The 26,732-nt window shown below is 37.1% G+C and overlaps 2 protein-coding genes across 5 annotated transcripts; one reads left to right on the top strand and one right to left on the bottom strand.

Moving 5' to 3' along the window:
* The first annotated feature begins 112 nt into the window (after positions 1 to 112).
* On the top strand, positions 113 to 15,274 carry LOC109088618 (nuclear factor erythroid 2-related factor 2-like). 2 transcript variants are annotated; one of them, XM_042730726.1, is made up of 5 exons: positions 113 to 320; positions 8,286 to 8,546; positions 10,897 to 10,992; positions 11,100 to 11,246; positions 13,370 to 15,274. In XM_042730726.1, the coding sequence occupies exons 1-5, from the start codon at positions 279 to 281 to the stop codon at positions 14,591 to 14,593; spliced, it is 1,770 nt and encodes a 589-aa protein (XP_042586660.1). In that variant the 5' UTR covers positions 113 to 278; the 3' UTR covers positions 14,594 to 15,274. The 2 variants fall into 2 exon arrangements, with proteins under 2 accessions (XP_042586660.1, XP_018958326.2); XM_019102781.2 differs by having other exon boundaries at positions 13,373 to 15,274.
* Positions 15,275 to 19,034: 3,760 nt separating this feature from the next.
* hnrnpa3 (heterogeneous nuclear ribonucleoprotein A3) lies at positions 19,035 to 25,618 on the bottom strand. Of its 3 annotated transcripts, XM_042730728.1 has the most exons (11): positions 25,487 to 25,618; positions 24,275 to 24,397; positions 23,050 to 23,196; positions 22,233 to 22,443; positions 21,788 to 21,877; positions 21,591 to 21,656; positions 21,431 to 21,484; positions 21,029 to 21,160; positions 19,761 to 19,886; positions 19,600 to 19,673; positions 19,035 to 19,515 (listed from the first exon to the last, which is right to left on the bottom strand). In XM_042730728.1, exons 1-10 carry the CDS (start codon positions 25,490 to 25,492, stop codon positions 19,618 to 19,620), a joined length of 1,011 nt encoding a protein of 336 aa, XP_042586662.1. In that variant the 5' UTR covers positions 25,493 to 25,618; the 3' UTR covers positions 19,035 to 19,515; positions 19,600 to 19,617. The 3 variants fall into 3 exon arrangements, with proteins under 3 accessions (XP_042586662.1, XP_042586661.1, XP_042586663.1); XM_042730727.1 differs by having other exon boundaries at positions 19,035 to 19,673; XM_042730729.1 differs by lacking the exon at positions 21,431 to 21,484 and having other exon boundaries at positions 19,035 to 19,673.
* Positions 25,619 to 26,732: the final 1,114 nt, after the last annotated feature.

The following is a 26,732-nucleotide window of genomic DNA, read 5'->3' on the forward strand; positions in this document are numbered from 1 at the left end:
AGGAAAAATGTAAGTGGGAAGGTGAAAGGGGCGTATAACGCAGCAGCTCAGCACGCGTTTCTATTGGCCAGCGCGAGTGTGGGCGGGGCCATCAGATGACTGGGGCTTTCCGCAAATGTTCTGAACTCCACAGACAAGCGTTTCCTTCTGAAGGGCATCGTCCAGCAGCGACAATCCGACGTGTTTATTTGAAGTCTCGTTTTATTTCGCTGGGAAGGATTACAAACAGAGAAACCCCAGTAGGAGTTACAACGCAAAAGGAGAGATTATCTCTCAGCATGATGGAGATCGAAATGCCTAAAATGCATCCAAGCCAACAGGTAAATAATATTTAATAATAACTAATTGCGTCACTTATGTGATAATAATGTTTCGCTTTTAATACTAGCTATTGAAATGATACTTAAATTAAAAAGAAGTCACACTCTTTCTAATTACGTGCTGTGATGTTACATCATTTTGCCCTTTGAGCCGGTAATGTGGGACATATGTATCCAGATGTATTTATTGCTTATGCCATATATATGTGTGTGTGTGTTTCCAGATATCACTGCCTTACTCACTTCCAACTGACTTTTTAATAGTAAAAATACAAGTATAATTTATGAGGTGGTTGTAGTGGAGAAATCGTCCATATATTATATATTTTAATAAATATATATAATTAATAAGGAGGCGTTTCCTCACGTCATCCCGTTTTCCTGCGACTCTCTTTTCACTCCAAATTCTACTTAGTCATTGAACTTGGGCCGACATAAGAACCAAAGAAAGGACGAAATATCAGAATAAAGGCGAATATAAATGTTCCCAGTGCGTGATGGCTAGTGCCGGTTGAACTTGTGTCGTGAGATGCGTGCGTCGGTGAGCTTTGAAGTTGTCGCGTGTTTCCCGCAGCAGACGCGTCTGCGCATGCGCACTCACCGGCGCCTTGCACAATAGCAGGCGGCTCCGATCTGGAATGTGCTGTTTACTTTAGCCTCGCATCCTGACGATCCTCGGCTCTGTGTGGTTAGGCTCTATCACAGCTAGTGTAATTCTGTATATCTAACCGAAATAAGAATGCAGGTAAAACTCATTCATTAAAAAACTTTCAGTATTAAGTCATTGAGAAATATTAGCCTGCCGAAGAGATCTTTAGAAGTGAGTGCATGGAAATATATGAATCAAGGTTTAGAGACAATTTTCATCATTGAATGGGGAACTGAATAGGGTACTAAACCTAAAATACTTACTTAAAAATAAATAAATAAATAAAGTCAGTGATGGAAGCACCTGACCTTCAGAAAATATTGATTGTTAATCACAAAAAAGGTCAAACTGAAGTTACTAAAGCTATTTTATTTTCTCTTGTTTTTTATATCTCTTGGAGTTTTTGCAAGCCTGCATTGAAAATACAAAACAAAACATACATAATAATAATAAACATAATAATAATAATAAAAACGCATACACACATCAGAATGTGTGTGTAAAGCTGTCACTTACTAGGGCCTTGTTGTTTATTAACATATGTCTTATAGATTACATAAGAAATATTCGTTTTACTATATTTTATACATATTTACTATTTACTGATCATGTCAGAATTATGAAATTGTATGATTACGTGAAATACAGTTATAAATGCAGACCAAAATCCTCATTTTATTGAGGGATACACATATTTGACACATTTAAGACTCGCAGCTTTCATGCTAGATTGGTTTTATGTTAGATGAGAGTTTATAAAACGCATAAGTAATGCTTTAAAGTGATGTGCGGCGTGCTTTCGTCCACTTAATGATCTGTTTAGCAGTATATAACGTAATCAGGTTTGTCAGTGGTACTAATAATAGTTACACATTTAAACTTAAATATGTGCGCTGATGCCCAAAGTACACTTTTAAATATGCTAAAGGGAACTAGATTGGAATTATTTTTACGAGTAACAAATGTTTGGATGCCTGTTATAATATTTTCTTCTTCTTTGTTTCATAAGTAATACAGTTTCACACACTCAGTCTTTATATATAAACAGTATAGGCCTCAGTCATTTGTTTGGGTATTTATCGGCATTTAAAAACCAGGGCCGTTTAAATTGGGCCCCAGGGACGGCATGATGACCATCTGACAAACGAACTGGTTTATTATTAGTTTAGTTGTGGTTAGAGTTGATTTAGAGATGTTTCAGTCAGTTTGGTGAACCGGTTTTGACGCTGACTGCGTGCAGTATCACCTGCCTCGACCGTGCAGCCAAACAAAATGAGAGAACAAGGAGTTCACTTGTTCCTCCGGTGGTATATTCCACGTTCCCGCGGTCTAGAGGAACAGGAAGTGAGACAGGCGTGAAAAATAATCTCCTCTTTATCAGGAAACTTTGCAGTTTTAATATCCAGTTTCTCGTTTCCTTGAACCTGGATAATAATAACACCTTGAGCATTAATTATGTAGTCAGGTGTGTCCTGGATACACTTTTCTCGTCCATAGGTGTGCGTGCATTACTCTTCCTGCTCTCAGTAGCCTCACATTCACTTATATTTTCACTACGCTGATATTTAATACATAATGAGTGATATGCAAACTTATCATATTCACCAGATATTCTTCCTTTGGCTTTAACGAATGGTGAATGTCATTCAGAGCTACTATGATAGTTTTGTTAATATTTTGAAATAGATTATGTTTTTATATGTTCTGTTTTCATTTTAGTGAAAGTGTTAGTCATTCTGTTGTGTATTTATTATATGTATTTTCAAATGCCTGTATAGTGTTAGTTAATTTATTACTTAAAAAAGAAAAAAAAAATATTTTTAGTGTTTTTTTTGTTTTGTTTTTTAGGTTTTCGTTTTATTTATAATATGTATAATAGTTTGTATAATAGTATGTATAATAGTTTATTTACAATATAAAGAAAAGAGGATCAGATTGCTTCAGAAGACTTAAAATACCTGTATATTGTACAAGTAGTACTAGTTTTATGAGACTTTTATAGTGCTTCCAGTGTGGTTTTATTTATTTTATTTAAATTTTATTTGATGCATGGTCAACAAAAGCTCAGACTAAGTGCCAAACACCTTGTCTAGTGTTTCACAGAAGAAAGAATAATAATAAAACAGAAAATAATAATACCTGTATAATATGTTTTTGGATATGTATCACTGAATTGACAACATTGTAATGTTCTCATAAACAACAGAATGTGTTTTGACCTCAAGAGGCTCTTTAAAGAAACATTTCCACTAAACAGAGGGAAACCCACCTTCAGCGTTCCTTCTGCTCTGAGGAGGGAGAGAGCGCTTCTTCTTCTCGTGAGAGGGGCTCATTTCAGTTGTGTAGATGTTTCATCATCTGTGTGGCTCCGCCCCGTCTGTTATCTGGATGTGTGTGACTCAGAGCGAGACCGTGCTGCTGTCTGGAGGCCTCTGTGACGCCACGATCTCATGCAATCACTATATTGTTATAAAGCATCTTTTAAACACATCTATAATTTATATGTTTCTAAAAATTAAATCGACTAACAATGTATGCACTGGTAAAATTATAATTTATAAAAACAAACAACAACAACAACAAAAAAAAACACCTTGCTACGTAAACTGTGTTAAGCTAACTGAAACTTGTTATAGCACTTGTACAGTATTGCTTTTTTGTTGATTTTGATTGCTTCCATTGTCCTCATTTGTAATTCATTTTGGATAAAAGCATCTGCAAAATGACTAAATGTAAATATAGTAATATTATTAATAATAATACTAATAATAATAATAACAAATAAAAAATAATACTAAAGATGAAAACATTTGACTACTACTACTAATAAATTCAATAAATAAAAAAATCAGAAAAAGTCCTTTAGTCAAAAATAAACATTTGTATCATATTTTTATAAAACTTTTTGAAAATCAATTTGTGTTTAAATAAAACAAATTCTATAAATCATTAGAATTTATGTGCTGGCAAAATTATATAATAGCAATAATAATAATAATAATAATAATAATAATAATTAATAATAATTAATAATAATGAATTGAAAATTCAGAAACAGTCCTTTGGTCAAAAATAAACATTTGTATCATTATATTGTTCTAAAAGATTTTTTAAATAAATTTGTAATTTATATGTGTTTAAATAACTTAAATTGACTAAGAATTTATGTGCTGACAATAATAATAATAATGATAAATACTAAAGAAGAAAACAACTGATTAATAATACTAATTAATAATGATGATGATGATGATGATAATAATGAGAAACAGTCCTTTGGTCAAAAAGAAACACTTTTGTTTCCATATTTAGTTAAAGTGTAGCATCCACTGAACTCTGATGTCAGTGCTGACGACTGATTCAGAATTGCCAAATAGAATAACTTCCTTTTAAAGAGTGCAGTTCCTCTGCTGTCAGTACACACTTCTTCTCTGTTTAGTCCCCTGGGCCTTGTGATCTGAAACTATAGGAAGCTGGTTTTCTACAGACCTCGAGTCACATGCTCGACATGGTTTTTCTGACCTCATAAACAGATAAATGCAGCGCTGCAGACGGTTTGAGCAAAGCTTTCGCTGTGTAAATAAACGGTCGAGGAGGTTAAAGACGAAGGAAGGCATGTCTGCTTACTTAGTTACTGCAACTATCAGTCAAGAACAGACAGAGGCCAAACATTTGTGTCACTCAGACTGGGAATAATTTAAATTACCAGCATTTATAAATGCCTCATCTGCTGGTGTGTGACATCTGGACTGGGAGTAATGTACGATTTTGCAGGTTATAGCGCTTGATTGGCCGAGAATGATATCATGATGATATTATATGTCATGTCGTTCTGAACCGTAAGACTTTCGTTCATCTTCAGAACACAAGTGAAGATATTTTTAATGAAACCTGAGAGAATGACCAAAACTGACTATTCAAAATTTATACACTGTAAAAATAGTTCATATGATACTCTTTATACACAGCTTTAATTTAGGCCTTTATTCACATATAGAGATTTAGAAATACTGATTAATTTATTAAAATATATGCACATTCTCAGATGCACTTGTTTTGTGTGCAGGAACTAATGAGGTTTGTTCTTTGTGTCAGGTTTGTTCTCACACTTAAGCAAGTGTGGTTGAGCTTCCACATATGTGGGTCAAAGACGTTAAGATGTCTGCATCAAAAGAAATTTACAAAAATGATTTTATGTCCATAGAAAACACATTAAATGTAAGTAAAGTGTCGACTTTTAAGGTTTCAAATAAGTTTTTGGAGAATAAAATGTCAATTTGGTTTATATAATGTTACATTGTTATTCAGTGTAACACAATATTTATGTAAAAATTCAAACAACATGCTTATTCTGGCTTGTACTTATTAAAATATATAAAAGAATAAGGGAGCATATTACATTTTATTGTGTTTTAAATGAGTAAAAAATCTTACTGAACAATGGGCAAAACCTAGGATAGTGTCAAATTAAAAAAATGTAGAATTATAGCTAATTAGTATTTGGGGTAAAAATAATTAGTCTTTTACTATGTCATAAATTGATTTTTGTTGTAAATATCCCTGACAAGATTGAAGTGGGTGTCAAATCAGGGAAAAATGTATGATATTAATTTTTTTGCTGGAAAAACAAAAACCAAATTGCAATTAAATCAAACTGAAAACTTTTTAATTTTTTGGGGAAAAACAACATCAATTAAAACACTTATTATTTTTATGCTTATTTTTATGTCTTTGACCCATGTGCATTGATCCATGTTTATATGTGAATAAAAATCTAAATTCATTTAATATTTAATTAACTTAATTAAATATGTTTAACACATCAAGCAACTGGGTCTATTTAGAATAATTAAACAGTTGTCAGAATGGCAAGTTTATATCTCACAATTCTGAGAAAGAAAGTCAGAATTGCAAGATAAAGTCACAATTACCTGTTTTTTTTTTTTTTTTTTTTTTTCAGTGGCGGAAACGGGCCTCCATAGAAGATAGGCCATTTATAATTTAGTTCACTCTATTTTATTTCACCTTTCAGAAGATTTTGGAGCAGTTACGGCTAAAAAAATGGCCAAATGTTGAGCTATTAATCTGTCTGGCCAAATATATAATCTATCACAAATATCTGAGTGTCTGATTCTGATGAGATGCTGTTTATGAAACTGTGCTTTGTTTCGAGGCACATTAGTTTATCTGCCTGCTTCAAAACACTTGAGATACTGGAATGCATCGACTTCTAGGTCATTTCTTACAGCAATAACACACCAGACTTTCGTAGCCTCTTTTTACACGTCTGGAAATTTCAGCATTGCATCAGCCGTGGTGGACTCACCCCCGAACGAGTTTAGTGCTCTTAGTCATTAGCAGATGAAATTTCTTAATAATAGTCCAGTAGAAGTATATGTGCTCCTTGTTCATTTTACTTGACTAAAAAAACGCTTCTTATCGACAAAGCTTGTTTATTATTCTAGATAGTCACCGAGGACGACTAGTGCATGACATTGAGTTTGTTTTCATCAGCAAATAAGAAAAAAGTATTATTAAAACTTGTCATACAACTATCAGTTTAAGTTTCTGTAGTTCCAAAAAATGAGGAACAATATATTTCCAATTGTTGTGGATTAAAATATATGATATTATGCTTTGGAATGACAGTAAAAATGACAATAAATAATGACATATAAATAAAACCGACAAGGCACATGAGCTTGAAAAATGTGTTGTTACTGTCCACGAATGCACATAATAGAAGCATTACTAAAGAAAAAGGTTAGGCTAATGTATCTTGTTGGATGTGCACATCTAAATGTGCTTCTTATTAGCTCTGTTTGTCTAGCGAGATCACGTCAACACGCCTGCGACAAGGACGCAAACTATATTTCTTGTTCTGTGTCCTTGTGTTTGACAGACACCCTGATCTCTGTAGTTAAAGCAACATGGCGGGTGGCGTTTCATTCTGCGCTGCTGATTGGTCAGAGCCGCTGTGTACTCCTCCAGATCTCTGCAGGACACTTCTCTAGAAAATGCTGTGTTTTACCACAAAACATTAGATTCCAGTGTGGGCTATGCAGTTACAAAGAAGTGTGGTAACCAGAAGAGAGCTATATAAATAGTTTAACATAATAGAACTGGTATTTGATGTGGTATACTGTATAACACGGCCATGTGTTAGAGTTTTAGGTGCTCTAACTGGTCAGCAACACATTTGCATTCATTTGTTAATGGTCCGGCAGGGTGACAAAATCTTTTTTTTTTTTTTTAATAGTTATCTCATATAGCCTGTCAAATAATAGCATCTCTTCTAAAACTCAAACTTAGAAAACTGAGGAGGTTTGGATGTGGAATTTTTTTATTTTTATAAAAAATAAATAAATAGAATTAATTAAATTAATACATAATAAATAAAAACTCCTAACAATAATAAAACCTTTAAAAAATTAAATTAAATTAAATTTTTAATAGTTCAATTATGTTATTCAATTTAACATGACATTAAATTTACAGTTCAGTGGTTTTATTTAAATGGTTCTGCAGAGAGACTAATTTTTCAAAAAATAAATATCCATGTAATCTGTCAAATAATATGAGCATATCTTTTAAATCGAGCCCACATTTAAGAGTCTTTTTCTCGGGAGAAACATTGGAAGAACGATAGACTTAAAATAAGTGCTGCTTGAATTTCATTTTAAAAATACAAATAAAATTAGTATTAGTAATATATAAAATTAAATAAAAATAATAACATTAATAAAACTATTAAAAACACTTATAAAACTAATTAAAATTAATCCAGACTGCATAACTTTAAATGTACAGAAATGAATTTCCAGAGCAAACTTCCATGTCTGTAGAAACTAGAGAAATCCTTTCGCCTTCACTAGCTAAAATTGAATGGTCTTGCAGTGTGACAGATTCACTTTTCAAAGACTAAAATCCCATGCGATCTTTCAAATAACGTGAGCATGCATAATAATGATGGAGTAATTGAAATATTCTGCCACACCACAGGACATGTCAACTTGCCACAAACGGCCTATGAATACTTCACTCGCAGAAATACCAAGTTTGCAGCATTCATTTTTTCCAGCCGCTGTGCTTTTTGAGTTGAACTGACCTTTAAATCTGCCACTAGCATTTATAGAAACACTAACAGCATGTGTTTGCGTTGGTGGGTGATCTGGTGCTTCCCAGAGATGGTGTGAAAAAGGAGAAGCGGCATGTATTATTCATAGCTGACGATGCACTGAGTGCTTATCTGAGTCGGGACAGGCAGGGTGCGGCCAGCTCCTCCTCTCATCTTCATCTCTGCTGTGTTTCTCCAGGATATGGATCTGATAGATATCCTGTGGAGGCAGGACGTGGATCTGGGAGCGGGCAGGGAGGTGTTTGATTTCAGCTACAGACAGAAGGAGGTGGAGTTGCGTCTGCAGCGTGAGAAGGAAGAGGAGAAGCGGCAGCAGTGTTTGCGGGAGCAGGAGAAGGCACTGCTCGCTCAACTCCAGCTGGACGAGGAGACCGGGGAGTTTGTGCCGCGGAGCGCCCCGCTGACGCAGGACACCACGACCAGTGCCCAAATCACACAGGTATATACCGTCCGGACGCAGGGAGAGAGGTGTGAGTGTGCATATTGATGCTAGGGCAACAGGAGAGCGGATCTGAGATCTGTCTCACACACACACACAGACACACACACACACAGAGACACACGCAGAGACACAAACACACACACGCACACACACACAGACACGCGCACACACACAAAGACACACACACAGAGACACACACACACACGCACAGAGACACAAACACACACATACACACATACAGAGACACACACACATAGACACACACACACACACATACAGAGACACACAGGCACAAACACACACACACACACACACACACACACACACACACAGACACACACACACAGAGACACACACACAGAGACACAAACACACACATACACACATACAGAGACACACACACACACACACATACAGAGACACACATGGACATACACGCACACACACACACACAGAGACACGCACGCAGAGACATACACACACACATAGACACAGACACACACATACAGAGACACACATAGACATACACACACACACACACACAGACACACGCACGCAGAGACACAAACACACACATACACACACACATATACACAGACACACACATACAGAGACACACACACACAGACACACACAAACACACAGGCATATACACACACACACACACACACAAAGACACACGCACACACACACTTTGGGTTTCCATGTTTTATGGGGACATTGCATAGGTGTAATGGTTTTTATACTGTACAAACTGTATTTTCTATCATCCTACACCTAAACCTACCCCTCACAGGAAACATTCTGCAATTTTAGATGTTCAAAAAACTTCATTATATATAATTTATAAGCTTATTACCTTAAGGGGACCAAAAATGTCTCCACAAGGTCAAAATTTACTGGTATTACTATCCTTGTGTGGACATTTGGTCCCCATCAAGTGATAAATACCAGGTACACACACACACACACACCATGTACATGTAGGCGCTCGACAGGCCTCACCCTCCCCTCATATTACAGGGTGCAGCCGCTCAGTTGCTTGGGAACTGCTACTATGGCACAATTACTGGAACTCAGGTGCTCAGGCTTCATCACAAGCTCAGTTCTACGAATGCATATAAACTAGACACTAAATTGATAGGACACTAAAGACCTCGTTTTCCCTGAAGAGGTTAGGTGAATGTGTTTCACAGATGTCTCCATGATTTCGGTCCTGTATGAAGTGAGCATGCTTAATTTTGGGGAAACGATTGAGCAAATTGAATACATTTTTTCAGGAAACCCAGCCTGGAGGGAACTTATATTACTTGTATGCTTTCAGAAGTCTTAAAGCATCTATTTTGTCTCGTATGTTTCTCAGAAAGCCCTTAAGAGAAATTAATATGTGACACAATTGTTGACATGATGTAGAAGTTTGATGATGAATGATGAGAAATGTTTAAGATCCCATTGAAATCTATGACTTTTGATTGCAGAATTTGGCAAGTAGTTTGAAACATTATTGAGATCTCTTCCAGAATTGTTATTTGTACTTAATACCATTATTAAATAAAATTAGTTAAGATAGCATTAATAAGACTATTAATTTAATTTACATTTATTTTAATTTAATTTGTGTACATCCGGTGAAACTCTTGTAACAATAAAAATAAAATAAAATAACATTTTTGCCAGCCTAGGTAAACCTCTTATGGCAAATTTGCCACTGTGGTAAAAGTCATAAGAAGATGCATAAGTCAAATTGTTTTTTAGTAGATAGATTTGATTATTAGATAGTTACTAAATGATTGCTTTTATTTTAGATTTAAAGCATTTATTCCAATTTCAAATAAAGATTCCAGCCAAGGAAGAGTTTTATGGCTCTAAAATTATGGCAAAACTCACACCATTGGATCCTAGAAGAATGAGAACGATGAGAAACGTTTGAGATTTGAGATCACATTAGAACCCATGACTTTTAACAGCAGACTTTGGCAAGTCTGAGCATAGCTGGAGACTCAAGTTAATTCCATTAATAAGTAAAATGAGTTAAAAGGCAGTAATTAAACTTTTAATTTAATTTAATTCATGATATCATTCAGAGCACATGTAATTCAATTGACAGAAATTTAAATCCAGAACACACCCAACGCCTACACAAACACTTCACAGATCCCAATCCTGTTCAAACCAGTACATGAAACCATAGACATGCTTTGTTCATAATTGTAAGTCAAAGGGTGTTTTGAAAACTGACTCAGTCAAGTAAGTCCAGTTGTAGAATCTGCATTGACATGTATGTTTCCTGCTCTGTGTGTGTCGATACAATGGTTTTATTAGGATGTATTTGACTGTGTGCGTGCAGAATGGGGCTTTCGCAGAACAGGTCGGCGATGCCATGTCATTCGATGAGTGCATGCAGCTCCTGGCGGAGACTTTTCCACTAGATGAGCCAGCTGAGGTAATTACAGGCTATTTATCACCCATGTAACACCTCACAGCAACATAACACCTATACATGCCACTGCACTTCAGTCTAATTATCTCTCTTCTCTGTCGTCTGTGCAGTCAGTGCCTCCTTGCCTGGAAGCCTCCATTCCTCCTTCCACAGATCTTATGATGCCCCCAGACATCCCAGCCTTTACCCAGAATCCTTTGCTGCCAGGCTCTCTGGATCAGGCCTGGATGGAGTTGCTCTCACTCCCAGAGCTGCAGGTATGGATCCTCAACCAGACCTCATTAACACATTATAGCAGTGCAGAGTCCTAAAACAACTTATTGCCAACTCTGAATATGACATAAATATTTCTTGCTGGCCACAGATATTAAGCAACAATATATATATATATATTTATATATATATGTAAAAATTTCCACTGAGGTAAAAGTTGTTTGAAGACGCACAAAAACAGTCTTATTTACACACCAAACCCAATTTATACTCACATTTAATGCTTGGCTAGGGGCCAGATAAGATGCCACTAGCTCTACAACATTTTATAAACACCTCAACATGGCACCTATTTTGGGATATTTCACTCCAAAATAAGAATTCTGTCACCGTTTTAATCTTTAAAACACAAATAAAGATCTTTTTAATAAAAATGAGATTTCTGTCTCTTCATTGAAAATACTTTCCAGTTATAACTTTGATGGTTCAAAATGTTCATAAAGAAATCGTAAAAAAAAGAAAAGAAAAAAAAAAGTAATCCAAATCTGAGGAGGCATGCCTGCCAATGAACAGATTTAATTTACTCATCATCGAACATATGTTAAGCACGTCAAATACTGTAACTGTGCTCAAACTCTTAGGATGTTTTATGGACTTTTTGAAGCATCAACATTTGGGTTGTGTGGACTTTCAGTGGAAAGAAATCTCTCCGGTTTCATTAAAGGATCCTCTTTTGTGTTACAAACAAAACACTTATGGGTTTGGAATAACATGAGGGCAAGTTTTCATTTTTGATGTGAGCTACTTTAAAATGGTTTTTAGAGAGAGAGGTTGTGAGGTGCTTCTGTGTGTGCTCTGATTTATGCCACCTGTGGTTTAGAAAGTCGCAAACAACTCTGTTGCTGAGCAACAAACAAATGACCCTCTCATGCTGTGGTTTGACGAGCAACTCGGGATGTATACTTTATTTGTTTTTGTTCGGATTTTACCATTTTTACCTCAGTGCACATGGAAGCTGGATTAAGAAAGGTTTAAAGTTAAGGTCCTGTCATATGACTCACTTTCAGCATTCCCCAGTGCACTGAACTCTGTGGAGAGAAGCATCAAGCTGCTACGTTACTGAGCAGGTCAAGCGTGGAAACACTCGAAGTTCAAACTGTAACTCTGCCAATTTGCCAGACAATGTGGAAAGAGTCTTAAAGGAGAAGTTCACTTCCAGAATGAAAATTTCCTGATAATTTACTCACCCCCATGTCATCCAAGATGTTCATGTCTTGCTTTCTTCAGTCGGAAAGAAATGAAAGGTTTTTGAGTAAAACATTTCAGCATTTTCCTCCATATAGTGGACTTCAGTGGTGGCCAATGGGTTGAGGGTCCAAATTGCAGTTTCAATGCAGCTTCAAAGGGCTCAACATTATCCCAGATGAGGAATAAGTGTATTTTCTAGTGAAACAATTGGTCAATTTCCCCAATTTTTTTAAAAATTATATACTTTTTAACCACAAATGCTTGTCTTGCACTAGCTCTGCGTCCATGACTTCACGCATTACGTTGGAAAGGTAGAAGTACCAACCCAGTGTTTACTAATTAAATGAGCAAAGATTTATCAAACGCCCTTTACCAAAAAAAGGTAAAACAATGTTAGAAAATTAAATGTTTTTCGCCCTACTCCACCTTTTTAACTGAAGTACACAGATGAAGAACTAACCACGTGTGACCTTTACAATGTGATTACGCAATGCTTGAAATGTGAACACGCATCGCAGAGCTAGTGCAAGATGAGCATTTGTGGTTAAAAAGTATATAAATATTTACTTTTTTAGAAAATGACAGATCGTTTTGCTAGATGAGACCCTTATTCCTAGGCTGGGATCGTGTAGAGCTCTTTGAAGCTGCAATTTGGACCTTCAACCCGCTGATCGCCATTGAAGTCCACTATATGGAGAAAAATCCTGAAATGTTTTCCTCAAAAACCTTCAATTTATTTCTGACCGAAGAAAGAAAGACATGAACATCTTGGATGACATGGGGGTGCGTAAATTATCAGGCAATTTTTACTCCGGAAGTGAACTTCTCCTTTAATAGTAAACTTAAATTGTTTGTCTCATACAGTGTGGGTCTTCACTTTGGATTACAATGTTCACATGCTGTTCTTTTGTATTTTTAGCAGTGCCTCAACATGCAGATGCAGGAGTCATTGGATATGGATGGGTTTATGAAACCCTCTGCAGAAGCACAGAACCCAAACTACAGCCAATACCTGCCCGGCATGGACCATCTCTCATCGGTGCAGACAGAGGTGTGTCCTCCCGAATACATCAACACATACGATGGATCCTTCAACACTATGGTGTCGCCCAACCTCAGCCAGATGAGTCTGAACGTCCCAGATGTGGGAGCAGAGTTTAGACCTGAAGAATTCAATGAGCTGTTTTATCCAGAGATGGAGGTTAAAGTGAACAGCGTTCCTCTTACCTCCGATGGAGGAAATATGGTCAGCCAATTGGCAGAGATCCCCAGCGATCCTCCTGTGAACCCCATGGATCTGCACAGCTTCTCACCAGGAAGCTTCAGCTCAGGAAAACCGGAGCCTACGTCCGAATTCCCAGATTCTGATTCCGGCTTGTCGCTGGATTCTAGTCCTCAAGTGAGCTCTCCGGGGAAGTCCTTGAACGGAGATGGATCCTTTGGTTTTAGCGACTCCGACTCTGAAGAGATGGACGATAGTCCGGGAGGCATGGAGTCAGATTATACCGAGATATTCCCGCTGGTTTACCTTAACGACGGAGTGCAGGGATCTCTCTCGGAGAAACCTCCAGCAGACCAACAGGAGATGAAAGCGAAGAACCAAAAGATAGAGCCGGCGGAGGCCAGCGGCCACTCCAAACCTCCCTTTACCAAAGACAAGCAGAAGAAACGCTCTGAGACGCGGCTCTCCCGTGACGAACAGAGAGCAAAAGCCTTGCAGATCCCATTTACTGTGGACAAGATCATCAATCTGCCTGTAGATGACTTCAACGAGATGATGTCCAAACACCAGCTCAACGAGGCCCAGCTCGCCCTCGTCAGAGACATCCGCCGTCGGGGCAAGAACAAGGTTGCGGCACAGAACTGCCGCAAGAGGAAGATGGAGAACATTGTGGGCCTGGAGTACGAGCTGGACTCGCTGAAAGAGGAGAAGGAGCGTTTGATGAAGGAGAAGAGCGAGCGTAGCTCCAATCTGAGAGAGATGAAGCAGCAGTTGAGTACCTTGTACCAAGAGGTTTTCAGTATGCTTCGAGACGAGGATGGCAAGCCTTTCTCGCCCAGCGAATACTCCCTTCAGCACACTGCGGACGGCACCGTTTTCCTCGTTCCTCGCCTTAAAAAGATTCTCGTAAAGAACAACTAGCTTGGTTCCTTCTACTCTGTCCTTCCACACTTGCTTCTGTTTTTTGGTACTGCTTTTCTCTTGCTAACACTGTGTCCTAACCAGGCATGATGCAATAAAGCGACAAAGGCTCTTCCCGCGTCAGTGCGTTTGTCCTGACCAAACACAGAATAATGAGTGAAACCATGAAATCTCATTGGTCCAAAATCAGGCTGCACGTACATTAAGCATCATCAAATATGTGCCTATTCGGCACAGTTTAGTCACATGTAGTGTTGAGAATATCGCTAAATCCATCGCGACTGGTTAGGACACAGTGTACGTTTTACGCAAAGTAAACAACTAAATAGGAGCGTATTTTTGCTTACACATCAACTGTTGAAATGGCAGAACTATTATATACGTTTTGCGTATTCTACTTTCCTAATATTCTTAACCTCCGTTGGATTTTATACTCCTTTATATTTCCTCTGAGATTCTTTTACTTATATGGTTTGTAAATACATTTATACTTTATTTGCTATTGAGATAGGAACAAATGTACTGTATATATAAAAATAGATCACATTTTAGCATGCTAAAAATGGTTGTGATCATTTTAAGTCTGCACTTATGTCAGTTTTTATATCTTAATTTACTATTCTATTGCTATTTTATCTCTCGACTTTATGGCTTTATATAATAAATAAATATTTAAACCAGCAATGTCTAATGCAGTCTTGAATGGGAGTTGGTTTGTTGATGGAGTGGGTCAGCAAAGAGGAAGTGGATATTGACAAGAATGAAAAAGGAAGTAGCATCAAAATCAACTATGGGAAACAATCACTACATACAAAATATAAAAAGAAGTGGCCTATATTTTACAACAGTAATTATACTGCTCAAAATAAAGACCCTGAGTAAAATTAATGAAGAAATGCATGGACAAAATGTGAAAAAAGAGGCATTTATTTGCAGATACGACTTGGTCTAATATTTTTTTCCTAATGCAGTGACATTAATCTAGTTAAAGTGTAGCTTAAGAGTCCAAAATCTTATTGAGGCCACTGTATATTATATGCCATGACAACATAATCATTGGGGAAAAGCTGTTCATTATTTGAGGTTTTGGGCTCAAATTGTTAGTTTTCTTGGAACCAGGTTTTCTATTTTGACAATCCACCATCATTTCATACTCACAAAATCTACCCAAATTCATGAGATTTAACAAATCATAAGCCTTTGAGGGTGAAGCCTTTTGGAAACTAGTTTCAACTGAATCTTCCTCAAGCCCCAGTCTCCTGGTGTTATGCAACAGAGCTGAATTGTTTGGCTGCGGCCCAATGTTAGAAATGCTTTCATTAAAGCCCCGCTGGACAAAGCACACCAGTAAAGAGAGTTGTTTGCACTGCCAGCCACTTTCACCCACACACACCACCTTTGAACACACCAAACCCTCCTTATTTGCACACTACAGTAGCTCTCCATTGTCAGCAAGTCATGCTACACCAACAGGGCCAACCTGTTCACAGACCTGCACTTACACGTCACAATGTAGGATCTTTTTACTTAATGCATGACAAAAAGCAGGTGAAAATGGCTCACTGAATGCTTCTTTTGTTCAGTCTTATGTCAGCATTAAACTGCCATGCATTCTCTCCTGTCAACAGACTCAACCTAGGGCCCAGTTATATAAATGAGCAAGGTTACAGTAAATGTTAAGAGCTGTAGACTAAATGTGTAATTTCTTCAGTTTTAAGTCGTCAGAGTGAAAGCATGTGACTTATCTAGGACAACATTATCTTAAACATTTACCAATGCTTGTGTCCTTAATTCAGTGTCAAGGGAACAAAGTCCCCATGACAGGTTTTGGAGTTAAGATAAGCATTGCGTGAGAAGAAAAGGCCCTGCACTCACACAGAAACAACACAAACACAGTAAATTAAACATTCTTGTAGGGTTTCAAATGTTTTTATTAAACATAATCAACATTCGGCAACGCTATCACACTTATTCATTCTGACATTATGAGTGATGTTTTATGACTATAAAATATGTGTAAATATACATGGATTTACCCTGAATGAACATCCTCCCACAAACAAATGAGTAAACCGGGTTTGAACCTGTCCTGACTGTTGTGAACATCCAGAACCAATGCTTTTAATAATGACAAAATAAAACGTTCACGGTTCATTAAAGCTGCCGTCAAGTGATTGATATCAGACAAAAAAATATCTGAGATATGAGTGAAGATTCAGCAAATATGTACACTGAATGAATCACACTGAAACAACAAATCTAATGTGTGCTGCCAGCCAATCTTAGCATTTCCAAATTTTCTCAAGATTTAGGGCCAGATTTACTAAATAGGGCAAACAAGCGCAATTCAAAACTATCTGCTGGAGATTTACTGATAACGTGCAAATTAAAGAACACAGACACAATCTAATTTACATATTGATCAACTAAATATACTACCAAGTGCAGCACAAATTAGCATGGTCGCAAATAAGCAGAGCCGATGCTCATCAGGTGCTGGTGATAGTTTAAGACATTTTTTGGGGGCATTAAATAAAAGCGCAAATACCAATTTTAATACTCTCCTCCTATAAATTTTGCATCTGATAGGGATATAAGTCATATAAATGCATATTCAATAAGGTCACGTGCAAAAATAACTGTCTATGCCTTTTCAGTGCTAATTTAGTAGGCCTAAATCCTGACAGTACTATTTTAATGCCAAAAGACGGTTTGCACTGGTGTTAATTAGTTCTTAAATCTAAATTCGTATTACCATAATATGCCCAGACTTTTTACTTAGTTTTGTAATTCACGTTATTCTCTGTGATGATTCATTAGATTATAAGTAGCCTACTTTTGACACATTTACCTTTGTACGACAAAATTCAGTCATCTCGACAGGAATCTGCATGATTGGGAATTTCACTTGTTTGGCGTGTTCCTCATGTGGATTGAACAACAGATTTGATTTCGTTATAACTTTGACACGCAAAATCTCTGCGTGGACCAATACAAAGCTGCTTGGATTGGAAAGTGCTGTTTCATTCACTGTTACGCTATTAACAATAAACTTTTGTTGCTTGTGAAATTTCGCCTAGAGGTGTGTTCATAGTAGCAAAATGATCTTTCGTTGTCTATTGTCATTAGTCTAGAGATGTACATACATTCATATGAAGCACAGAAATCTGTGTGGGAAAATCTTTCGCTCTCACGCCAAATTGAAATTGAAATTACTGGATTTTGCCAGCTAAAATTTGCCGGAAAATGGCAATTGTGACCAGAATTTAAGTTTCAATTTCAATTAAAATATTTTTTTTTAAATCATAATGCAATCACAATCAGCATAAAGACAGCACAAAATGATGTCTAAATAATGTACTCATTTCAAATATAATTCTTTCCCACATTTCAGTAATGAGAATGATTTTTTTTTTATTATGGTAATGAGAATCGGGGAATTGTGCCTAATTATCATCAAAACTCTGTTGCACCACAAATAAATAAATATTCTTAAATATAAACAATTTATACAAATCTATGTAAAATAATGTATATAAATTAGTGCTGTCAAATGATTAATCGCGATTAATCGCATCCGAAATAAAAGTTTTTGTTTACATAATACGTGTGTGTACTGTGTATATTTATTATGTATATATAAATACACAGACATGCATGTATATATTTAAGAAAAATAAGTTATATTTGTATATTGAACATATTTATATATAATATAAATTATATAAATATATACATGTAAATATTTTCAAAATACATACTGTATGTGTGTGTGTTTATATATACATAATACACATACACAGTACACACTCATGTATTATGTAAACAAAAACTTTTATTTTGGATGGGATTAATCGCACTAATATAAATATAAGCATTTATCATTTGTTTTGAAAGGTGAAATAAGACCTGAAAATGTCAGCTTTAGTGAGATTATGCCTCACACGATGTGCAGTAATTGAGTCGAATGCGGTTTCTGAATCTCTGCAGGAGGACATCGTTACCAAATCCAGATATATTTTGCACACATTGATCTTACCCATCCAGAACCACTGCTGAAAACGTGTCATAAAAGACTTTCATCCACTTACTGTAGCTCAGGCGCTGCTTTTCCCATCTGTGAATTAAGCAGAAGAGTTACTCTTACCTGCTCCTATGACTCTTTCTTCCTCTTCTTCTGTCTGTCTCAAACCCTCATACTCATGGGCTTTCCGCTAGCCTTCCTTCCTTCGGGTACAGCTAGTCTCACCGAAACAGATGCTAGCTTTCTGGAGACACACTGGCTGCCTGGTCCAGTCGAGGCTGGGATCGACCTGCCAGTCTGAGAGCCCGTAACTGTCCGTCTGTCTGGGCCTGGAGGCCTTGCTACTCTCATGCACAACACCACGCGCTCAGGACAGCGGCACTCGCCCCTTCAGACTCAATGACGCACTAAACTTCGTTAGGCAAGTTACTACACAACTTTATTTCAGCTGGTTTCTTTTTTCATGTGTCAAAAATAGTTCAACAATCTAGACTTCTCTCTTTACAGGTTTAACATGCCCTCAAATCCGACAAAATCTACTCCGTTTACCATTCAGAGCTTCATGAACAACACATGCACTGCATACTCACAATATATAAAAATACAAGAATCAAGAAAATAAACACAAGTCCTGTTTTCTCCAAATAATATACTTAAGGCCACAACATATTGCACACTCACATCAAATAATATGTAGGACTATTCTGACTACAGTGTTTGGGGGTTGAGGATGGGTGAAAAGCACAGAAGAGTCAAGCGGGTGAAGGAATGTGCATCCACTATAGCACTACACTAACGTTAGTAAGAACTATAACTGGCAGATCTTGGCCCCTCGCACACTTTCTCAGTAATCTTTCCTTTCCTTCCCACTCCTGTCATCTAACTCTGGATCTGAGGCCTGTTGAACAGACACAGGGTAAAACATCACAGGTCATCCCGTGTCAGACGTCTGTGGAGTCTCTCGAGGCGGCGCTGAACTTACCACAGACGACCCGATCTGTTAATACCTCCTGGACCCGTAGCCCCCGCCGCCGCCGCCCCCAGAGCCGTATCCACCTAAACATAACAATCATAACACGTGATCAGGCTCACACGCAGTGGTTTCACTCTTGATGTGGCATGAGTGTACTGGATTTTCTGTACCTCCGTAAGGTCCTGAGTTTCTTCCTCCGAAGTTATTTCCCTTCATGGGGCCGTAGTTGGACTGTTGTCCTGCGTAATTCCCAAAATCGTTGTAATTTCCTCCTCCTCCTCCACCACCAAAGTTACCTGTGATGCAGGTACAAAGTTGGGTTAAAGGGTTAGTTCACCCAAAAATGAAAATTAGCCCATGTTTTACTCCCCCTCAAAGTATCCTAGGTTTATATGACTTTCTTCTTTCAGACGAATCCAATTGAAGTTATATTAAAAATTGTCCTTGCTCTTCCAAGCTTTATAATGGCATGGATGGGTGTTTTTGTTCAACAGTCCAGAAGTTGTCAGGAACTGTTTATTATGGATGGACGCACTTTATTTGACTACTTTTGGACTGTTGAAAAAAACACCTGCTTACTCCCATTCTAACGCTTGGAAGAGCAAGGACATTTTTAATATAACGGCGATTGGATTCGTCTGAAAGAAGAAAGTCATATAAAAAAGTCATAAGATACTTTGAGGGTGAGTAAAACATGGGCTAATTTTCATTTTTGGGTGAACTAACCCTTTAATAGCAGAACAATTTTTGTTTATTGTTATATTATATAAATATTCTATTTTTAAAGAGTTCAAAATTGATCAAAAGTAACCCTAAAGATTTCTACATGGTTAAGATTTCAATTTCAAATAAATGCTGTTCTTCTATTCATCAAAAAAAAAAAAAAAGTATCATGGATTCCACAAAAATATAAAGCAGCTGAAAGTTAAAAACATTTATAATATTAAAAAATTGGCAAATCAACAAATAATCATATTAGAATGATTTCTGAAGGATCATGTGACACTGAAGACTGGAGGAATGATGCTGAAAATTCAGCTTTGCATCACAGGAATAAATTACATTTTAAAATATATTCAATTAGAATACAGTTATTTTAACTTATAATAATATTTCACAATTTTTACTGTATTTTTGATTCATTAATTGCACCCTTCGTGAGCATAGGAGAGTTTTAAAAAACGAAAAAAAAAAACTGCAAAATTCCAAAACTATTTTTTCTTTTTTTCAATTTAATCAACATAAAGTAAGGATTAAATTGAATGATTCACTGGCCCACGCTGCTACACATAAAGTTTTCTTTCATCATCTTTAACAAAAACTTGCTCCGCCCCTGAAACGATTTCCTGTTTGGATGACATTACTGAGACCTCTTCTTTTAAACCCCGCCCCTCCAACCCCCCGTCAAGTATTTGTCTTCACTTAAATGAAACCGTACCTCCAAAGTTTCCTCCATCATTGTAGTTGTCATATCCTCCAAAGCCTCCTCCGCCTTGGTTACCGTATCCAGGACCTCCACCGTATCCTCCACGACCACCTCCAAAGCCAGGACCCCCCCCATAATTACCACCTACCACCAGAGACATCATAACCTTGTACTTCAGCGCTAATAACTTCAGTCTGAGCTTCATGAAATGATCGACTTCATAACAGGAATAAATGTCCTTATCCATACAGTGATTCTCTATTTCATCAGTGACTGCAAACAAAGCAGCCATTTCCGAAATATACTGTTCTGGCAAAGAAGCCCTTCTGTTCAACCCTGGTGCAAATTAGCAAGTTTTACAAGGGAGTGTGGCTTTATACATTGCTCGTGTTAGTATAATCATACAGTCCCCACCAAATCCATTGTATCCATCTCCTCCACAGCCACCCCGGCCTCCTCCATACCCTCCTGTGAAAGATACAGCGTTACTCACACCTCTGAGGTGCTGCTGTACAAGCTGTAGATGTAATCGACACACACCGGATCAGATGTACAGGATCACATCTCATCTTACCTCGGACAAAGTCGCCACCTCCAAAGTTTCCTCCTCCTCTGCCCATGAGATTGCCTCCGCCGCGATCTGACAACAGAAAACAAGTTATATATTATATCCTACGACAACTGGAATATTACAGGAACATAATGAACCGAATTGTGAACACGTAAGAATGAGAATCAGAAAGGCAGTTAGATCTGAAACATGTTACTTACACCTCTGATTAGAAACAGCGTGCATCTCCTGCTTCGGTAGTGCTTTTCTTACCTCACAGTTATGGGAGTTGATTGTGTGATATTTTTGTGCTGATGAAAAAGGAAAAAAACGGAAATCTGTTTGCTCAGCTACTGAATAAAACCGGTATGAACTAGTATTGTTCTGTCTTAATCAGGGTAGAAGACATACCACGCTCAAGAACTTTTATATATCAGTAACATGATTTCAAGTGAAAACTTATAAGGTAACTTGTTTATTTTAATGTTTCATTGGGATTTAATTGTAATAATTTTTTGCAATCACTTAAACAGTATTTTAATTGAACAAGTTCATATAGATCAACTATAAAAGAATCATCTCCATCTAGATGAGGTCATGCCATTTACCCATAACACCTGATTCTGCTGAAGCAGCTGAGAGTAAATGGTTTCCATCTAAGCTCACCAACTATTTTATCCACAGTATCATGATCATCAAAGGTGACGAAGCAGAATCCTCTCTTTTTCCCAGTTGAACGCTCCTCCATTATATCGACGGTCTCAATCTTCCCGTAGCGCTCAAAGTACTCTCTGATATGATACTCCTCTGTGTCCTCCTTGATTCCACCCACAAAGATCTTCTTCACTGTCAGATGGGCTCCGGGTTTATTGGAGTCCTGCATAATCAAAGAAAATTCATTTAATTTCATCTCGATTAAATGCAGCGTAATTTTAGAGTAAATTATGAAAAGGAAGCCATTGAATCAAATATTTTTTCTATCTTTTTTTTGACTCACAATTCTGACTTTATTTCGCAGAAGTGTGGGTTAACACAATTTATATCACACACTGTTTTTATTTTCACAGAATTAAATTTTTTTTGTTTTTTTTCAGATTTTTTTGTCTTAGAATATTCAGAATTTTTTTCACGGAATAATAAAAAAAAAAAACAGCCACAATTTTGACAAAAAAATTCAGAATTGTGTGATCAAAAACGTGCAATGACCTTTTTTAACTCCATTGTAGAAATGGGCTTTTATCGGACTTTTAAAAAAAATCACTATTATTTACTTTTTACCTATTTACTATATCTGAAATTATTTTCTCAGTTAATATATGGATAAAAACTGCGCATATAATAATTATAAAATAATTACAAAAATGCAATTCCACAGTGTTTTCGATAAAGCACGTCACAGTCCAGGAAAAGTTCAGTCACTAGTTCACACAGTCTTTGTCAGCTACCCATGTGGAGCTTCTGGTAGACATGTATGTGACTGCACCTCTCGGGAAACGGCTCGTTTGGGCTCAACGACTCGACCGTCCACTTTGTGTGGCCGCGCTGCCATCGCAGCATCAACCTCCGCGACACAGGAATACGTCACGAAGCCGAAACCTCGCGAGCGCTTGTTAGCTGGATCTCTCATCACCTGAGGAAAGACAATCATTGATAGCCTTATCAACAACAGCGTTTTTATTGTGGTTATTATTATTATATCTATATGCATTTACGCAACAGCACTGTTTGGCTGATTGATTCTGATCGGCTGATTACAGATCTTCTAAGGTGTGTTACTTATTTAAAGGAACAGTTCACCCAAAAATAAAATTTTAATGAAAGTTCAGGGACCCTCAGGCCATCCAAGATGTAGATGAGTTTGTTTCTTCATCAGATTTGGAGAAAAGTAGCATTGCATCACTTGTCCACCAATGGATCCTCTGAAGTCAATGGGTGCCGTCAGAATGAGAGTCCAAACAGCTGATAAAAACATCACAATAATCCAATCACTCCAGTGCATAAAACCCTTGTTTACAGATGAATCAGGAGAGAAATATGCACAGATCAAGCACCATTTACAAGCGATATCAATTCTAAACAAATACGTTGGTGGATTTTGATGTGAAAGGACAACAGTGAGTGTACTTTTTCTCGTTATTATGGACTATGGACTTAAAGTTTGGATAGAAGTAACCGTTTTAAATTAAAAGGCCTTAATTATGAATTTGTTTCTAACACACATGGAGCTTTTCACTTCACAAGATGTTAGTTAACGGACTGTTAGGACTCTCGTTCTGATGGCACCCATTCACTGCAGAGGATCCACTGGTGAGCAAGTGATGCAATGCTACATTTCTCCAAATCTGGTCCTATGAAGAACATTTTTGGATGAATTATTTTATTTAAGCAATATCACAAGAGCAAGAGGTTTGTATGTGGCCTCAATATTAAATATTAGCATGGCTCCTATTGAACTGATTGAACTGATTTCCATAATTTCATGGTTCGCTGTTAATTATTTCTTCTTAAAACTGTGGCAGTAGCATCACATATTCACACTAGATGGTATTTTTATGGATGCTTCACAGAATACCCTGCTACTTTTATTGACATTTATTATTCTTAATATTAAAGACGGCTTTTAGCAGTCTGTTCCTGACGCAGACACACTGCACACAAATACAATGCAGTGTAAATGTGTTCCTGAACGTGATCTGACGGTCTCTCACCACACAGTCAGTGAGTTTGCCCCATTGCTCAAAGTGAGCTCGCAGACTGTCCTCTGTGCTCTCAAAGCTGAGTCCACCGATAAACAGCTTCCTGAGCTGCTCCGGCTCCTTACTGTCACCTCCCTGTTCACATAAAACACACAATTAATAATCAGACTTCAACTTTCGCCTCTTTAGAGACATGCGTCATCACACTGATAAAACTGGCCCTGTAGGGCATGCCCTCTGTGTTACATAATACTCTAAAGCTATTAAAAGATTTGTATAAAGCTGATAATGACACGTTCATTGATTCCAGCTTTCAAACCGCAGAGTTAGTTCCTCTGTGTGGGTTTTCCCCTGAAGCCTATGCTGCTCTGTGGGACTGATGGATGACCTCGGGACACGCTTCTGCACAAATTCAGTGGATATATATATTATTCATTAGATGGAGTGACGTCAGCTCACTAGTCCCTCCTGATTGGCTGAAAGACTGACGCTAAATGTTGGGCGCTGCTGAACTTGGCTGGGCTTATGAATATTAATTAGGGCACGTAACTGGACGTTCCAGGAAAACTACGCCGCAACGTCAGCGATAGCCTCATTTAATATTAATGAGCTAAACCGACGCCGTAGTAAGATCTAATTTAAGATTTAATGGAATAGATTGGGTACCCGTCCAGGAACGTCCAACAACGACGCACGCGATTTTCCAAAACAAAAACTAAATTAATAAGGAGACGACTGGAAACAAACCAGCGGCTGATGAGCGTCTAGAATAATCCACGCGCCATTTTAGAGTTATTTTTAATGTTTCCTCCATATTGTTAATGTTAATATTAAAACTAAAACATTAAATCCTCATATTTGTATTTTATACTGACGTTTACAAAAAAAAAAAAAAAAAAGCCTCAATATTTTGTTATCGCTAGTCAACAACCCCATATTTAAGTTAGCCGGAACATAGCAGCTCGGTAAGAAACTGTACGACGCGTTCATTCTTGGCACTCATTTGGTGTTCAAGAGAGGAACGTTAACGTTAAATGTAAGACCTCGACACTCTAAAATATGAATATATATCCGCCTGAACAGCATGCATGCTCTGTACTCGGTCACAGACACTCAGCTTAACATGAAGCCAGTGTACAGTAATACACTGACATAAGATATCTATCACTGTGGATACTGTTAATGCATACTCTGTATAATATCAGGAATATTGATAAGCAGTACCTCCATGCTGCAGCCTTGCGCCCCTCGGTCTGCACGTGTGATGCACGCTCCAGCCGCTGGGGGCGCTGCAGGACACTTCCGGATATATATATCATATATACACACATGGACTGTTTCAGTAGGCTTGCCAAATGTTGGCACTTATGAACACACTTATATGATTTAATATAAAGGAGATAGCTATATATTATTAGGGTCAAGTGATCTAGCAACCTGTTTTCTTCTTCTTCTTCCAGATATGAGTCACTTGTATTTGGATCAACTGTGCTTGCTGTCTCTGTGTCTGGCTCGATCAGGCCGATGCTTCAACAGACCTGAAACAGGCCTCGCAAAGCAATTTCAGAGCTTTTTAGTAAATCCTGCTCACTCCACACAGTATTTGTGTGACAGATAAGTTTTTTTTTTTTTTTTTTGTCTTTGTGTGTATTCTTTTGAAAATCGCTTGAAACTTGTACCTGAAATAAACTTTCAATAAACTGCCAAAACTGCACTCTCTATTCTAATTCTATTCTTTAAAAAACTTGACCCTTTTAGACTCGCACTCTGTTCAAAACTTACACTAGCTTGCTCTATTCTTTTTCTGTTCTATCTGTTTTCTATTTATTATAGAATTAAAAAAGGCCTCTAACACTAGCTTGCTCTATTCTTTTTCTGTTCTATCTGTTTTCTATTTATTAAAAAAGGCCTCTAACACTAGCTCGCTCTATTCTTTTTCTGTTCTATCTGTTTTCTTTATTATAGAATTTAAAAAAGGCCTCTAACACTAGCTTGCTCTATTCTTTTTGTGTTCTATCTGTTTTCTTTTATTTATTATAGAATTTAAAAAAGGGCTCTAACACTAGATTGCTCTATTCTTTTTGTGTTCTATCTGTTTTCTATTTATTATAGAATTTAAAAAGGCCTCTAACACTAGCTCGCTCTATTCTTTTTCTGTTCTATCTGTTTTCTTTTTTATTATAGAATTAAAAAAGGCCTCTAACACTAGCTCGCTCTATTCTTTTTCTGTTCTATCTGTTTTCTATTTATTATAGAATTTAAAAAAGGCCTCTAACACTAGCTCTCTCTATTCTTTTTCTGTTCTATCTGTTTTCTTTTATTTATTATAGAATTTAAAAAAGGCCTCTAACACTAGCTTGCTCTATTCTTTTTGTGTTCTATCTGTTTTCTATTTATTATAGAATTTAAAAAAGGCCTCTAACACTAGCTCGCTCTATTCTTTTTCTGTTCTATCTGTTTTCTTTTATTT

The sequence above is a fragment of the Cyprinus carpio genome, chromosome B9, assembly GCF_018340385.1.
Source record: "Cyprinus carpio isolate SPL01 chromosome B9, ASM1834038v1, whole genome shotgun sequence".
NCBI classification, from domain to species: Eukaryota; Metazoa; Chordata; class Actinopteri; order Cypriniformes; family Cyprinidae; genus Cyprinus; species Cyprinus carpio.

Excerpts from the sequence above, each read along its gene's own strand:
- LOC109088618 (XM_042730726.1), top strand. The coding sequence starts at position 279 with ATGATGGAGATCGAAATGCCTAAAATGCATCCAAGCCAACAG. Across the intron at positions 321-8,285 it reads AAATGCATCCAAGCCAACAG|GATATGGATCTGATAGATAT; the intron begins GTAAATAATATT and ends GTGTTTCTCCAG. Across the intron at positions 11,247-13,369 it reads TCTCACTCCCAGAGCTGCAG|CAGTGCCTCAACATGCAGAT; the intron begins GTATGGATCCTC and ends TTGTATTTTTAG.
- hnrnpa3 (XM_042730728.1), bottom strand. Across the intron at positions 22,444-23,049 it reads AACGAGCCGTTTCCCGAGAG|GACTCCAATAAACCCGGAGC; the intron begins GTGCAGTCACAT and ends TTGATTATGCAG. Across the intron at positions 19,887-21,028 it reads TGATGGAGGAAACTTTGGAG|GTAACTTTGGTGGTGGAGGA; the intron begins GTACGGTTTCAT and ends CCTGCATCACAG.